This window comes from Tenrec ecaudatus, chromosome 3 (genome assembly GCF_050624435.1).
Source record: "Tenrec ecaudatus isolate mTenEca1 chromosome 3, mTenEca1.hap1, whole genome shotgun sequence".
Classification (NCBI taxonomy): Eukaryota; Metazoa; Chordata; class Mammalia; order Afrosoricida; family Tenrecidae; genus Tenrec; species Tenrec ecaudatus.
In genome coordinates, this window is record NC_134532.1 from 146,036,264 (window position 1) to 146,050,764 (window position 14,501).

At 45.9% G+C, this 14,501-nt stretch overlaps 1 protein-coding gene across 1 annotated transcript in view; it reads right to left on the bottom strand.

Moving 5' to 3' along the window:
- The window catches only part of FRAS1 (Fraser extracellular matrix complex subunit 1), a 587,299-nt gene that overhangs the window by 305,865 nt on the left and 266,933 nt on the right, over nt 1-14,501 (bottom strand). Inside the window, exons 6-9 of the mRNA XM_075544919.1 lie at nt 12,229-12,362; nt 5,786-5,869; nt 3,787-3,888; nt 3,080-3,271 (exon numbers count right to left, since the gene is read on the bottom strand). Of these exons, the coding sequence (XP_075401034.1) occupies nt 3,080-3,271; nt 3,787-3,888; nt 5,786-5,869; nt 12,229-12,362 (512 nt within the window). The remainder of the gene's footprint in view (nt 1-3,079; nt 3,272-3,786; nt 3,889-5,785; nt 5,870-12,228; nt 12,363-14,501) is intronic.

Below are 14,501 nucleotides of genomic sequence, written 5' to 3' on the forward strand. Positions count from 1 at the left end.
CCTGCCCTGCACCAGGGCAACAGGGATTCAGGTGGGTGAGGTAGGAGGTTCGAAATAGATGTGCTATTTATAGAGGAGGCCTGGATGCCCCAAACTGAGTCAGTTCACTGCGGTAGGGAACTTGCTCCAATTAGCATTGGGCTTTTGCTTGGTACGAAATTATTTTGTGAAATAAACTTATTGTTCTTTTCTTTTGAAGGCGAGCCTGCTGCATAGGGCAGATCTAGTCGGCTAACCCTTCCCACCCAATCCCGCCCCGGCTCACCAGCCAAAGACGCTGAGTCCACACCCTGCCACCAGAGCACATGGCACTCTTTTGAAGACCTTTTTCATCACAGGGCAAGGGAAGGGTAGTTCTTATTTAAGGCACCCCTGCCCAAGGATTTTTGCTACAAGCTTCTTTCCCTTATCATGCGATGCCTCATATTTGAATGGTAGGTATTTTTTTTAAAGAAATCATTTTATTGGGGGCTCTTACAACTCTTATACCAATCTGAACATCAATTGTATCAAGGACATTTGTACATATGTTGCCATCATCTTTTTCAAAACAATTTCTTTCTACTTGAGCCCTTGGTATCAGCTCCTCTTTTTTCGCCTCCATCCCCTTCTCTCCCCTCCTCGTGAACCGTTGATAAATTATAGATTATTATTATTTTTATATCTTATACTGTCCGCTGTCTCCCTTCACCCATATTTATTTTGTTCATCCCCCCTTGGGGGCTGTTATACATCTATCATTTGGATCAGTTCCCCTTTTCTCCTTCTCCCCCATCTAGGTCTTTTTAAGGAACATGACCATCTGAATTCATGCTCAAAGATATCATAAAACATAGGAAAACAAGAACCATTGTATTGCAGCCTTTTATAGTTGCTTTATTTAGGTTTCTATGTTGAGACCGTTTGGTTTGATCTATCAAAAGACCAGGGTTGGGACACTGTTTTTCCTTTTTTGACAAAACATGGATGCATGCTGATTTCAATGTCATGCTGAGCACTGCTGTGGACAGACAATGTGATCATGATTTCCACAGTGAAGACATAGTTTTGCCTCTTCTAGAAGTTTGTTTCTGTGCATCTTGGTGGACATGCAAACACAGTCTTAACCTACCCTCCAGTACCTCGGTGTCCAAGATAAGAAATCAAATGACCTTGATCTTTTAAACAAGGAATCGGGAGAAGGCTGGGGTGTTAAATGAAAATGCCAGTAGCACCCATTCACTCTGCCTCCTTGGCTGAGGTATTCATTTCTTCTGGGTGCTCTAATGCATTTAATTCACATTGCCAAAACTGTGGGTGCCCATGATAATTTACATGTACATAACCCACTTTCCCAAATGCCTGGAAACATTGATGGCTGAATGTGTCCCATTCATCTTTTTGTCTCCAGCGATCCCAGTTAAGCAGGAGTTTAAGAAGTTAGTGCTTCCAGGAGTTAAGAAGTTCACTAGCTAGATACTGACAGACATATGGCATATAATAAGGTCAAAGGGTTTTTCTCATGGCCTTGAATTTGGGTCCAAGTTTCCTTTCTGGTATTGTTTCCAGTTTGGAAAGCAGTGGCTTAAACAACACTTTAGAAGCCTGGAAGAAAGCCACTTAGTGGAAAAAAGGTTTCTCCAAATTCGTGGCTAATGGCAATATGGCCTCCTCCATTCTCAAGGGGAAGGCAGACAGAAGCCAGGAAAGGGGTAAGACACGTGAGAGAGTGGCTTGAGGAATATCGAGATGCTCTTATCTTCAACTGTTGCTCCTTGCTTTTTCTAGGAACAGACACGAGCACTAGGGAATATGTCCATATGGAGAACAACAACGTCCTTGGGAATGCATTGACTTTGAGGCTAGCCGGTAAAATTACCTTGTGCAGTGAGACTCTTTGTTCAGGCCTCCCTCCCGCAGGTAGCCTAAGGATCTGCATACCAGGATCTCTCCTCTCATATTTTCCATAAACCCTGAGCTTTAGACAAAGTAAGCCTATGAATCACCCAGTCTGTGTGGACTGCTGAGGTCAGGGGGTCCAGGCCCAGCTTAAGCGCATCAAGGAAGAAAGGGCCCGGATTGGGTTTTTTCTCATCTTCTTCCAACCATTCTGACTCCCCCACCATTAAAAAATAAAAAAGAGAAAGAGATGAAAAGGCGTGTGGGGGGAAGTAAATCTGCAAAAAGCAAGACCCTTTTTTAACCTAAATATGTTTCAGCTCTGCCAAGACTTAGAAGTAGGAGGCAGAATGAAAAATAACCCTTGCCATTGACAGCCTTGTTTGGAAGGTTGTTCCTCCTTCTGCTCAGTGTTAGAGGAGCAGGGAGATGCTGGAGAGGAGCTGGAGAGGAAAATGCCAGCCCAGGCTCTCAAGTCTTCCTCGCCAACTCCTTGCACAACCCCAAGGGAAACTGGTGGGGCGCATGGAAGCGGAAAGGGAGGAGACCGCCCCAGAAGCAATTTGTTTTTCAGTGGGTCAAAATTGAGTTTATAAAAAGCAAAACAAAATAAAACAATAAGATATCGTCAAAAGCAATGTCCCTACATCTACCGTCCAAACAGAGGCTGTTTTGTTAGCTACTTCTCGAGAGTCTGCAGACAGAAGTCAATGAGGATGAACGAAGTTTATTGGCTCAGCAGTCTCCTTCCCTCTCTTAAAAACAAAAGACACAAAATAAAATGGGTCTGTTTTCTTTCCCGTGGCGCAGGCACAGCCCCCTGGGTGCTGGCTCTCCTCTCAGCTGACTGCTGGCAGGGGGCCTCCCGCAGAAGCTGGGCTACTGGCACAGCTGCAGCTCTCTGCCCTGCAAACCGGGTGAGGTCCAGCTGCACTGACTGGTCGGCTAATGTCCCATAGCATGTCTGTCCCTTTGCTGTTTCTGACTCTAGACTTCCAATCAGACCAGATGCACGCAGTTACCAGCTCCAGGGGGCTGTTCCAAACCAACCTGAACAAATCGGTGCATTCACGTAACACCACCAAGTCAAAGTGAACAGGGAACTTGCCCGTCCCCTCTGCTGCCAAGGAAGGAAGGATCCACCACCTATCCTATTGGAAAGAGTGGTTACCGCACGCCTGGAAATGCCTTCACTTCTTACCTGGGCACACTCCACTTTGGCACACTCTGCAGTCCGGCAGGTCACTTGGCCATGGTCACACATGCAGAACTCACACGAGGAGCCCTTCCACATTTCGTCCTGGTACCGCACGATCCCGTTGTGGGAGCAGCTCCCGGTCGGGGACACACACACTTCGCAGCATGCCCCGTGAGGCCGAGCCCTGCTCTGACCCTGGGGGAGCAGAGGAGAGTGTGGGCAGGGTTAGTGCTGTGGCCAGTTGCCATCTGCTCCAATTCATGGTGACTCCATGGTTGACCAGTAGGACTACTCCTTAGGGTTTCCTCAGCTACAATCTTTATGCAAGCAGATTTACTTTTGTGAGGCTGCTGGGTGTGTTCAAACAGCCAACCTTTTGGTTAGCAGCTGACACAACCACTTGTGGCCCCATGCCTCTGTGGGCAGGGTGCTCGGGGAAACAGCAAAAGCATTCGATCCAATAGGGGCTGAAGGCCCTTGAACATGGACCCTTCTCTACTCCTGGGCCACAGACCCAGTCGAGATAAGCTCCCGCTGCCTCCCATCTCTTTCCTAGGAAGCCCCATTTTTCTTTGTATCTTTCTATAGCATCCTAAACCTTAGAAACCTTTCAATTCCTTCCAAGGGCACGCTGAACTAAGCAATACATTTCTTAACGGACCCAGCATAAAGCTTAGAATGTCAAGCTACACCCGCCCATGTAATAATACCTTTGCGCATCTCAGTGGAGGGCAGGCCTGTCTGTGGCACCTGACCTCGCCCTGGTCACATATACACGTGGCACAAGCGTTTTCACTCCACTGCTCACCATGCTGTGTTTGGCAAGGAAAAAGAAAAGTAGGAAATCAAGTGGCACATATATAAAACTCAAGTACAGATGCAGAAAACACCCAGCTCTGAGATCATTTCTAATGAACCATGTTGAATGTACAGCTAAAAACTGGGAGCGTTTCAGGGAGCAAGAGTCTCTAAGAAGAAAGTCAACAAATGTGCAAAGAGAACTTCCAACTCATTTTCATTCAACTCTATTCGTTACACCAAGGCGTTAAAGACACACTTTGTGCCAGGCACATCTAGAACCTGGAAACGTGTGGATAACAGGAAGCTCCGGTAGGCTGAGATGGCTGGCTAGTCAACAGCCATTCCTCAATGCCTGTCTTTTCAGACAGTTCAGCTCTCATGGACAGATACGCATTTTCCCAGCGCCCTGGCAGCTAGGTCATGGTCACCATCCCAATTCTAACTGATGGGACCTGTAGGAGAAATTTACTAAAGAAAAGGGTGATCAGATAAAGACTCTCCCCTCAGATAAAACAAGGGAGCCTTCTCTCTTCTATCCAGCCTATGGTACTGATCAGCTGACTGAAGTGGAGGAAGTGATTTTGGGGTGAGTAAGGAACAAGTGGGACAGCAATGCCAACATCGTGGGGAAGACAGGGCGGAAAGTTCAAAGGACCTTAGGTCCTCGAAGAGATTACTGAACCCTGAAATCATCGTTCCCCCCATGAGGTGCTATCATTCCCTGGTGGGACTGCAAAATCAGTTATCTACACTTTACCCTGAATTATGGGCCACAGGACAAAAGTTCACTCACTGCCATGGGGCATTTAATTAATTTTTCCTGCTAAGGGAGGGGGTAGGTGGGGTGGGTATTGTAGGACATACACGCATGGGGACCTATCATCAACAAGAAACCTGACTCTGGACTTGTTATTGTAAGACGGAATAAATACGCTGATGCGTTTAACTCCTTTATCTTTTTAAAGTTCTACCTGTTACAGCCAAAAGCAATAGGCAAGTTCTTCAAAATCAATCTAGCACAGTGCTAATAAACCTATAATGTATCATAGGGGGCTATTGTACTGGACGACGCAGGCCTAATACATATAAAAATCTTTTCCTAACTAGATATTTTCATGCAGATTTCAAGTGACCCATTTGAAATTATGAGCCATTCACAATTCCTTAAATCTTAGTTCTGGATTCTCAACTAAAGGGCATGACACTGATTTCTGTTTAATCTTCCTTAAGTGAGCTGCCAGCAAGGGAAGAAGCTGTGTGTGTGTGTGTGTGTGTGTGTGTGTGTGTGTGTGTGTGTTTAGCTCTTTGCTTTTGGATAATGTGAGTATGTGTTGTCCCAGTTGGGCATTCCTGGGACAAAACATTCATTCAGTCAGTCATTCAATTCATTGAGCTCATTTTTATTTGATGCCAAGTATCTGTTAGGGACAGTAATCTAGACTGCTCGAATAAGGCTTTGAAGCTTGTAGATTCCTCCACTATCAACCTTCCACATCCCTCCCTTTTCCCCTTGACTCTCCCCTTGCATCTCCCTCCACATGGAGCTAGCTGCCTGTGGGTAGCAGACGTGTACCACATCCCCAAAGCCTCAAAGCCAAGTGTAAACTGATGGCAAACAATGATAGCCCCTTCTCCTCCTCCTCGAGATGCAGGAACAGCGAGTTCACAAGGGTTCACAAACCAGGTGTTGCCTGCCAGCACATTCCTTTATATTTCTAATCCCCTTCAACTTAATTTTTTTTCTTTAAAAGGCTTTCCATGAAGGGAAGAAAACCCTTCGTTTCTGTACTGAGTTTCCCATGCTGGCAGAGCGTCAGGCAGGAGGGTGGGGAGGAACGGTGGTGGAAGGGCCAGAGGGAAGCTGTCTGGGAACTTATGTCAAATGACCAACAGGAGATCAAAGGTTACCTGGTACACTTGGCCAGCTGCCGAGCAGGGTCTCGCAGAGCACTGTGGACAACATTTTCCAGGGACTCGAACTATAGTTTCATCCTTAGCACCCAAAACAGGGGTGAGGGAAAAAAAACATAAGAAAGGAGCATTAACAAAATCCACAGCAGTAGGAAAATTTCAGTCACAGCCAACTCAGTCATGCGTCCCAGGCACCCAAAACAGCAATTTCCTCTTGTTTAAGCTTTTACTAGTGACCTGGGGCTTTAACAAGAATTAGGACTTCCAAGACCAGTGTAACCCTTAAGACGTTTGCAAGTTCCTCAAGTCCTGTCCTCCGCTTAGAACCAGTCAAAGCAAATATAATAACAGCCATATAGTTATCATTAACCAGATACCATTCTATGTGCTCTCCAAGGCCCTATGAAGTAGATGCTTGGACCCTTGCTTTACAAATGAGAAACGCTAAGATCAGAGAGTTGGTGTAACTTGCTGAAGCTCACGCAGCTAAATGGTAAATGATGGGCAAGGGGGAGTTCTGAGACAACTTTTACCAAACCTTTAGAATATTCACAGTTCTGTAGGACCACCATTAAACTCCACAGGGAAGGTAGCCCTCCCTTGAAAACCACTTTCCAGTTCTTCTCAGTCTTTGCATGCTTCTGAATGTTTACATATGTGAATAAACCTATCCACTGTTCTTGAGTGACCTGTGACCACCTAGATAGAACTTCTCAGACAGCCTCCTCTTTCTATATCAAAACAGTTGGTGGGTTTGTACAGCCAACCTTGTTGTTAGCAACCCACCAGCTAGCCCACAGTGCCACCAGGGCACCTTATGTGTACCCTCAAAAGGTCTTTCACATGGAGAAAGTGTCAACCATGCTTGTACATAACTGGGACTAATGCAACACAGAGATGTGTGGGTGACAGACAAAATGTCCAAACAACCATCCCTCACTCTTCATTCACTCGTTCATTCTACACAATTCTTCACCCACCCACTCCCGGTAGTGTCAGACCATTGCTTTCTGTTGCCTTAAGAAAAAGAATGTTATGCTAGTAGTCTCTTCACTAATTCCAAACAGTCTACTTCTCACTTGGATTTATTTCTTGAGAAAGTTAAAGTTTATTGGGCCAACCTGGCGGATAAACACATGTGGGGTCAATTGAAGGGCAGAGGGATAAATGGCTCCATGAGCTTCACTGTTCTAGTTCTCGAGTGTCTTGCTTTGTGATGGTCGGACCAGGGTATACCTGCCTTAGCCGGTTCCCTGCTTCAGCTGGCAAGGCTCACTTCCTGCAAGACATCCCCAAGGAAAAGCCGCATGGACCTAGCATGATGTAGCCCTGGGTGCTGGAGCAGCCGTGTGGAGACCCCTGCCAGCGCTGAGATGCTTACACGTTCACTGATTTGGCTTTCCTCCTGCAGTCAGCATCACAATGTATGTTTTGTGAGATGGAGGAGGACTTTGTGGATTGGTGTTGGACATATGGGCTAATGTTGGACTTGTGGACTTGGACAGCACTGGGTTGGGATGTTTTCTTGATGTGCGCTTAGCCTTTATATAAAACTCTCTCTTATACATATAAGTTTCTGTGGATTTGTTTCTCTGAAGCACCCAGGCTAACATATTTCTGTACCCTTTGGGTGAGAATGGACCGAGTTGCAATGATTAAGCAGCTGTAGAGCTTATAGAGAAGATACTTCCACCAAAGCAGTGAACTTCAGGTTCTCTTAAGAGACGCAGAAAATGGGATTTTATTTTCACAGCTGCCCTGGTATTCATTCTGCAAGAACAAGAAAGCAAGTGTATTGGGGCAGGGGAGTGGGAAGGAATAACCTTAATTTTTCATGGACAGTTCCAGTCATAGCTCAGTAGTCCTTTAACCAGTGATGTATGATCAGTTGGACGAATGCACTCCTATCTCATGGGCTTTATTTCAGACACTTGAGCCAACAACAGTTTCTGCCTTGCTTTGAACCAGATTGGTTTTTTTATTCTTCCTCATACAAGGCGGTATGGAGGCTGGTATTCTAATAGAGTACATGAAAATTGGACATGCATCGAAATCGCTGAGCATTTCTTTACCTCAGACAGACCCTTTCAGTGTGATGAAATTTCAGCAAGGAAGCAAAATGAAGGTGCATCAGTTGCCATCCTATTCAGTGACTTTTTTGAAGTAAACAAATTAACTAAGGCTTATACACTTAGGTAAACAGGAAACAAACATCACAAATCCCGCAGGAGTCTAGAGTTAGAGTTAGCATCAGTACATCTTCCTCAGCATGGACTAGGCCCAAGTACAGTACCAACAAGTCAACTCGTGTGCATGTGTGTGATGTGTGTGTGTGATGTGTGTGTGCGTGTGTGTGATGTGTGTGTGCGCGTGTGTGATGTGTGTGTGCATGTGTGTGATGTGTGTGTGCATGTGTGTGATGTGTGTGTGCGTGTGTGTGGTGTGTGTGTGCGTGTGTGTGATTGTGTGTGTGCGTGTGTGCGTATGTGTGTGATGTGTGTGTGTGATGTGTGTGTGTGCGTGTGTGCGTATGTGTGTGTGCGTGTGTGTGATGTGTGTGTGTGCGTGTGTGCGTATGTGTGTGTGCGTGTGTGCGTATGTGTGTGTGCATGTGTGTGATGTGTGTGTGCGTGTGTGTGTGTGTGTAGAAGGAGGGATTACTCATAGAGTATTTAATATGAAGAAAATCTTGCTTTCCAATGCGACTGGCCATCTGTAGCTACAGACTTCACTGAAATAAAAGGCCCTTTCTCCACTAATGGAGGGAAATGAGCAGAAAGAAAACACATCTGAAGAGACAAGATCCGACAAACGAGCGAACCACACTGCTGAGAACTGAGCTCTCATCTGAGCTGGCGCTGTATACATAGAGCTGCAGTCCTAAATAAAGAAAGAGAGCAGGGCGTGGATGTAGAAAGAACAGAGATGCGTTTTAACAGTCAGTGTTGTTGCTATCTACACCTGAATCTCATTACTCTACCGACGTAGCTTTGTCCTTCCAAGTATATAGCCTAAAAACCCGGCCTGCTGCTTGTTTTATATAAAGTGTTGCTGGAACACAACCATACCTACTCAATTACATATTGTCTAAAGCTGCGTTTATGCAATCATGAGAAGTGAGTTGTTGCAACTTTATGACACACAAAACCAAAGGATTCACTCTCTGGTCCTTTACAAAAAGTGTGTCAATCCTAAGCCAAAACGAGGTCTTCAGTAATCACCCAAAACCAAACCCATTGCCAAGTAGAGTCTGACTCGTATCGGTCCTATAGAGTGTTTTGGAAGCTTTGTACATCATTATGGGAGCTGACAGCGCCATCTTTCTACCGAGGAGTGGACTGATGGGTTTGAACCACTGACCTTGTGGTTAGCAGTTCAATGCTTACTCAACAGAGTCACCACAGCTCAGAGGTTCGATATAAAAGATATGATCAACAGTACTACAATTTTGGGTAGGAATACCATCAAATACGTCTTCAGGTGTGGTTTTCCCAGCTCTTTAGGTATTTTGCAGTGTCAAAGAGCTAACAGCTCGACAACACCTTTGCTGCTATAGGACATGAAAGCTCTACTAGGGAAAAGCAGGATGAATGGCGTGTATCTCCTGCCAGTACCAAGAAGTTCCATAGAACACAGACATCCTGTGTCCTTCGCGTGCTGACTTTCATTTGCGTCCCCAGTTCTCTGTCTTCTCATATCAGGCAGACTTTGGCTCCAACCCTCCAAATTGGGACAACAGCTACTGCCGTTTGGGGTGATCAGACTGAAATCCCTAGCTTTCTACCGTCCTCCTATCTTTCTTTGCGCGGCTAGTCGGGGCCATAAAGTCCAGCAAACAAATGGGTGGGAGGTATTTTTGCTGGGCTAGGCAGGGCCAGTCATAAAATGTAGGGAAGGGCAGAGGTCTGAACGTCAAGTGCCGCAGTCACAGACAGTGCTGGAAGCAGCTCACAGCACACAACCAAAGGGATGTGTGTCTTTTGTATGGTTTTCTTTTTGTTTTATAGATTCAGAATGCAGAGTGGTGGGTGGTGGAGATTGGAAAGGATCTGACTTGGGGACAGCAGAGCTAAATGAAAATCTGCTCAATGTGAGGATCCGCAAAAGGAACATCAGAAACATCTGCCATCAAGTTGGCTCTCGCTCATGGTGACACCAGGAAATCAGAGGTAGACGGTGCTGCCCAGGGTGTCCAGGGTCTGAACGTCCACCTGTGGGTGGCCTCAGGCCTCCAACATTTTGGTTAATGGCTGAGTACATTCACCTGGCACACTCCTCGGCACTCACATGGGCTGGGAGTCAGCACATTTCCTAAAATCTGGTGATGGATCCAGGAAGGAGAATTAGTCAAGGGTAAACCACTTAGTCTGGCAATTTTCAAGTATTAGCTATGGGTCGCTCTTGATCAAGTGTGAATAAATAGAAAGAAGCAACTGGGGAATTAATTTTTTTAAAGAACAACATTATGAACATTCCAAGAAAGAGCAAGCTTCTAACACTATTACAGAATCAGAAAGAAAATATTGGGACAGTAACAATAGCTCTTATTTCATAGGGTTGTTACAGTAATTATAAACATGAAATTTTAAAATAATTTTTACAAACATTGTAACATTTATCATTTATAATGTTAAAAATTATAAACATGCAAAAAAGAAACAACGACCGGCAAGATGTAGAGCAGACAATTATAATGATGGCGGTGACGGTGGGGACGGCGATGGAAGTGACAGTCCATCAACATCAGACACTTATGCAACATTTACTGGTGATATTAGACAAAGACAAGTGGTTTTAATGATCTGACTTTTTAAAAAGTGTATGTAAAAACTAAAAACTTAATGTGCATGGCTGATGTAAATCAATTTAAGGAAAAAAATAAGCATACCTATTTTTAAATTTCAGACTATGCATATAAATTTAAATCTAAAGTATGGAGCCAAGTTTCATCGTTTTATATTAATTATGTATATGTATCAATGAGTGAGACCTATGCGTGAAGCTAGAGTTTGTATTTAATGTGTCGCATTTTCAAACAGAAAGGCAAAATTTCCAATGTCTGGCCCGCCAAGGGAAGGTCTCAGTAGTTCAAATCCACCGGCCACTCTGTGACAGAAAGTCGAGGCTCTCTGCTCCCATGGGAATTGACTCTCTCCGGCACTTAAGGGTCACTGTGAGTCGAAATCTACTTAACGGTAGTAGGTTTTGTTTGTCTACTTGGGGTAAAGTACAGCCTGTGGTTACGTTTTTGAAGAATTAAAGCAGAGGGTGCAAAGGGAGTGTCCTTCCCCTCACCTCCTTTATTGTCACGGTGGGTGGCAAAGAGCTCAGTCACCCTGCACACCCACGGGGACTTATCCCGGAATGAGCTGAATCCAAGGGCCACCCTCCCCCACAATGTCCTCCAAATGTGGGAAGGCAGAGTGAGCTAGCAGGATGCCTCAGCACGCAGCTCCTCGGTCATCGCAAAGCTGAGACAAGACGTTGTGATAAATGGGGAGACTGACGTGAACACGGTAGTTGATGGATTGTGGGTAATACAATCTACCCTTTCCGTTACACACATTTTCCCTTTATTCAGCATTTAGCATTTCTTGTCTAATTGCCTTTTGTCTGCCTTCAGAAATATTGCCCAATTGTCACAATATGCCATGCTATTGATTTTGTTTTATTTGACACACAGTACCACTCTGTCGCATCGGAAGGCGGGCTCACAGCTTTCCTTAAGTCAAATTGCGCTCCTTTGCATCTATTCTAGGGGGAAACTCTTTCCATGGTTACCTGTCAACTGCCTTGGGACAGCCATTGGAGCTTCCAGAAAACCTTTTATAATAGGAAAAGAAAACCTATAAAATACCATATATACCACATTTATTTTCAATTGATTTTATCTTCTAAATTTGAGTGAAGAGCCTCGATTTGGGAAAAGCACCTGAGCTTTAAATGAAGAACAAGAACTCGCCATTTTAAAACTCCCGAGTTAAATCCTGTGATGATCTGACTCATTATTCTATAAGAATTAAATTGTGTACACCCGAACAACAACAATATCCACCGAATCAAAGATGACTCTGTCTTAACGCAGAATATACCTATGCATTAAAAAAAACCATCTCGTGATGACATCACTGAATTTTCCAGATGTTGAGCTTGACATTTTGGGGACATCTGCAGATGGAACTGGCAGCTTCCTGGTATGTACCCTCCAGGCTCAGCTTCATTATGTTACAATTAGCCTAAATGGCTGCTAATTAGACCTATCAGCAGCTTCTAAGGGTAAAGAAACGTCAGAGGGGCCATCTCCAAAAGCATAAGGAAAATAAACCAGCACTCGCTTCTCCTCCCTGGTGCCTCTGGGCCCACCTGAGATCCTCTCCAAAGAGACAGCAAGTGCCTACAGTGGGGAGCATGCCCACCTGCCAGGGCGGAGGCTTCCTTACCTGCTTACAAAACAGAGGTGGGCACTGGGCCGCGAAGCACTGGGCCACCCCATTGCTGCACACACACTTGGCACATCTGCTCAAGCGCCAGTCTTGCCCATCCTGAAACGCTCGGCCTTCGTAGGAGCAGGGTTCTGGAAGATGAAAGAAAGGTGCTTTACTGGGAGGACCGCCTTGGGTGCTGCTGCTGCGCCCTCATGTGGGATTGAGGCTCTCCAATAAGCTTCATCTTTGATGTATGGTTTGTAAGGGAAGTCAGTGGGACCACGGAGTCTGCTCACCGAAGTTCTACCTCCCTCTGCCTTTTCGGTGACACAGTGGGTCACACGTGGAGCGGCTCACCGCAAAGTTCAAGCCACCCTCCACCCGAGGGAGAAAGAGAATGTGTTCTGCTCCTGTCCAGAGTCATCGGCTCAGAAATCCAAAGGGGCTGGTTCTGCCCTGTCCTGTGAAATCGCTAGAGTCAGAATGGACTTGAGGGCAACGAGTTTGGTTTGGGTTTTCAGTCCTGGTGGATTAAAAAGTCTCTGGGTGACTCAAACTGTCAAGCGTCTGATTCCTAACTGGAAGGCTGGGGCTCCGAACCTCCTCAGCACCCTGACTTGGGCAGAAATGCCTGGTGACCTGTGCCACTTCTATCTACTCTGCACCCACGCATGGCGTGCCCAGGAGTCGGAGGTGACTCCACGGCCACTGGGTGTCCTGGCTGGACTCCAGATGGAACATGAGCTGCCCCGCCCCGGCTGCCGTCTGGGCAAGATGTTCCCAGGTGCAGGGCAGGACGCCCGGCACCGGTGCAAGTCTGCATTCCAACTGTGAGGACCCCTGTGCCTGAGGAAGCTCTGCCAGAGACACCGCGAAGGCACCCGGCAGTGCGTCAAGAAGCCACAGCGAGTGGGAGTGGGCGGGTGCAAGCGTTTCTTTGTTTCCTTTTCTTTTCCTTCCTCACAAAAATCAGTTGCCTTCGAGCCAACTCTGAGTCCTGGGAATGCTCTTCTTTCCTCTGAGGTTTTCAGCGCTCATTTGGGAAAGGCCAATCTTCCCAAGTGCCCTTGGACAGAGTGGACTCTCCAACATCTGGTTCACAGCGGAGCCTACTAACCACGTGCCCCACTCAAGAACTCCAACCCTCTGCCACCGAGTGGGTTCTAACTCAACGTGACCCTATGCGGCAGCAGTTCTCAGCCTGTGGGTCACGACTGTTATCCCATGCTCTTAGGAACTGGTGCTCCTCTATCGTCTCCACATGCAGATCCGCCCACAGACCAGCACCCTGCGTGAAGACTGTGACCCGTGCTACACCATGCTTCAAGACAGAAATTCATTTCTTTGTCATTAGAAATCAACATTTCACAATATAGAATGACATAATGTTTTTGTGATGAATCACAATGCTTTAATTATGTTCAATTTGTAACGATGAAAATACACTCTGCATATCAGATATTTAGATGACGATTCATAACAGTAGCAAAGTTACAGTTATGAAGTAGCAACAAAAATAACTTTATGGTTGGAGGTGACCACATCTGAAGAACTGTATTGAACGGTCTAGGCATTAGGAAGGTTGAGAACCACTGCTCGACAGGGTTTCTGGGGCTGTAAACTGACATGGGAGTGGATAGGCCGCCCTTTCTGCCTTAGAGCAGCTGGTGGGTTTGAACTCTCAACTGTGCAACTAGCAGTCCAACATTTACCCAACAGCACCACCAGGACTCTTTAAGAAATTACACGTGGCCTGCTAGTTTCATTTTGCCCAGAGCCCAGCAAATTCTGTAGCCGGCCCTGGTTGACCTTTCCCTCTCTCTGGCAACAGTGCTTTCAGCAGGTGCCACTCCCTCATGGTACACCAGCGAAGAAGGCTCTCAGGACAGGAAGAACCTTACAAACTCAGAGACCCTTACTGCCGACCCATCTGCAACGCAGCTATTTCAAACTGCTTCACTTGCAGGGCTACTGGGGCCAACACAGCTAGCAATTATTTTGGGTGGGTGGCATGCGCAATGTGGAAGGCGAGCATTAGCATGCCTTGTGATTCTTGGAGTGGCTCTCCATGGTAAAAGATTGCCGGGATGGTATAAATGCGGACCAAGAAAAAAGGGGGTATATATATTTCAGTTAAAAGCAAACGTAGAGTGCAGATGCTGGATTCTGTTCACTTAAAGGGTAATTCTAATTATTATGTGTCAGGAGAAAGTACAACACAGCAATGACAGGAAGCCCTTTATATCATAGAGTATGTATTATTTCATTATAAAAAAGAGAAGGGAACA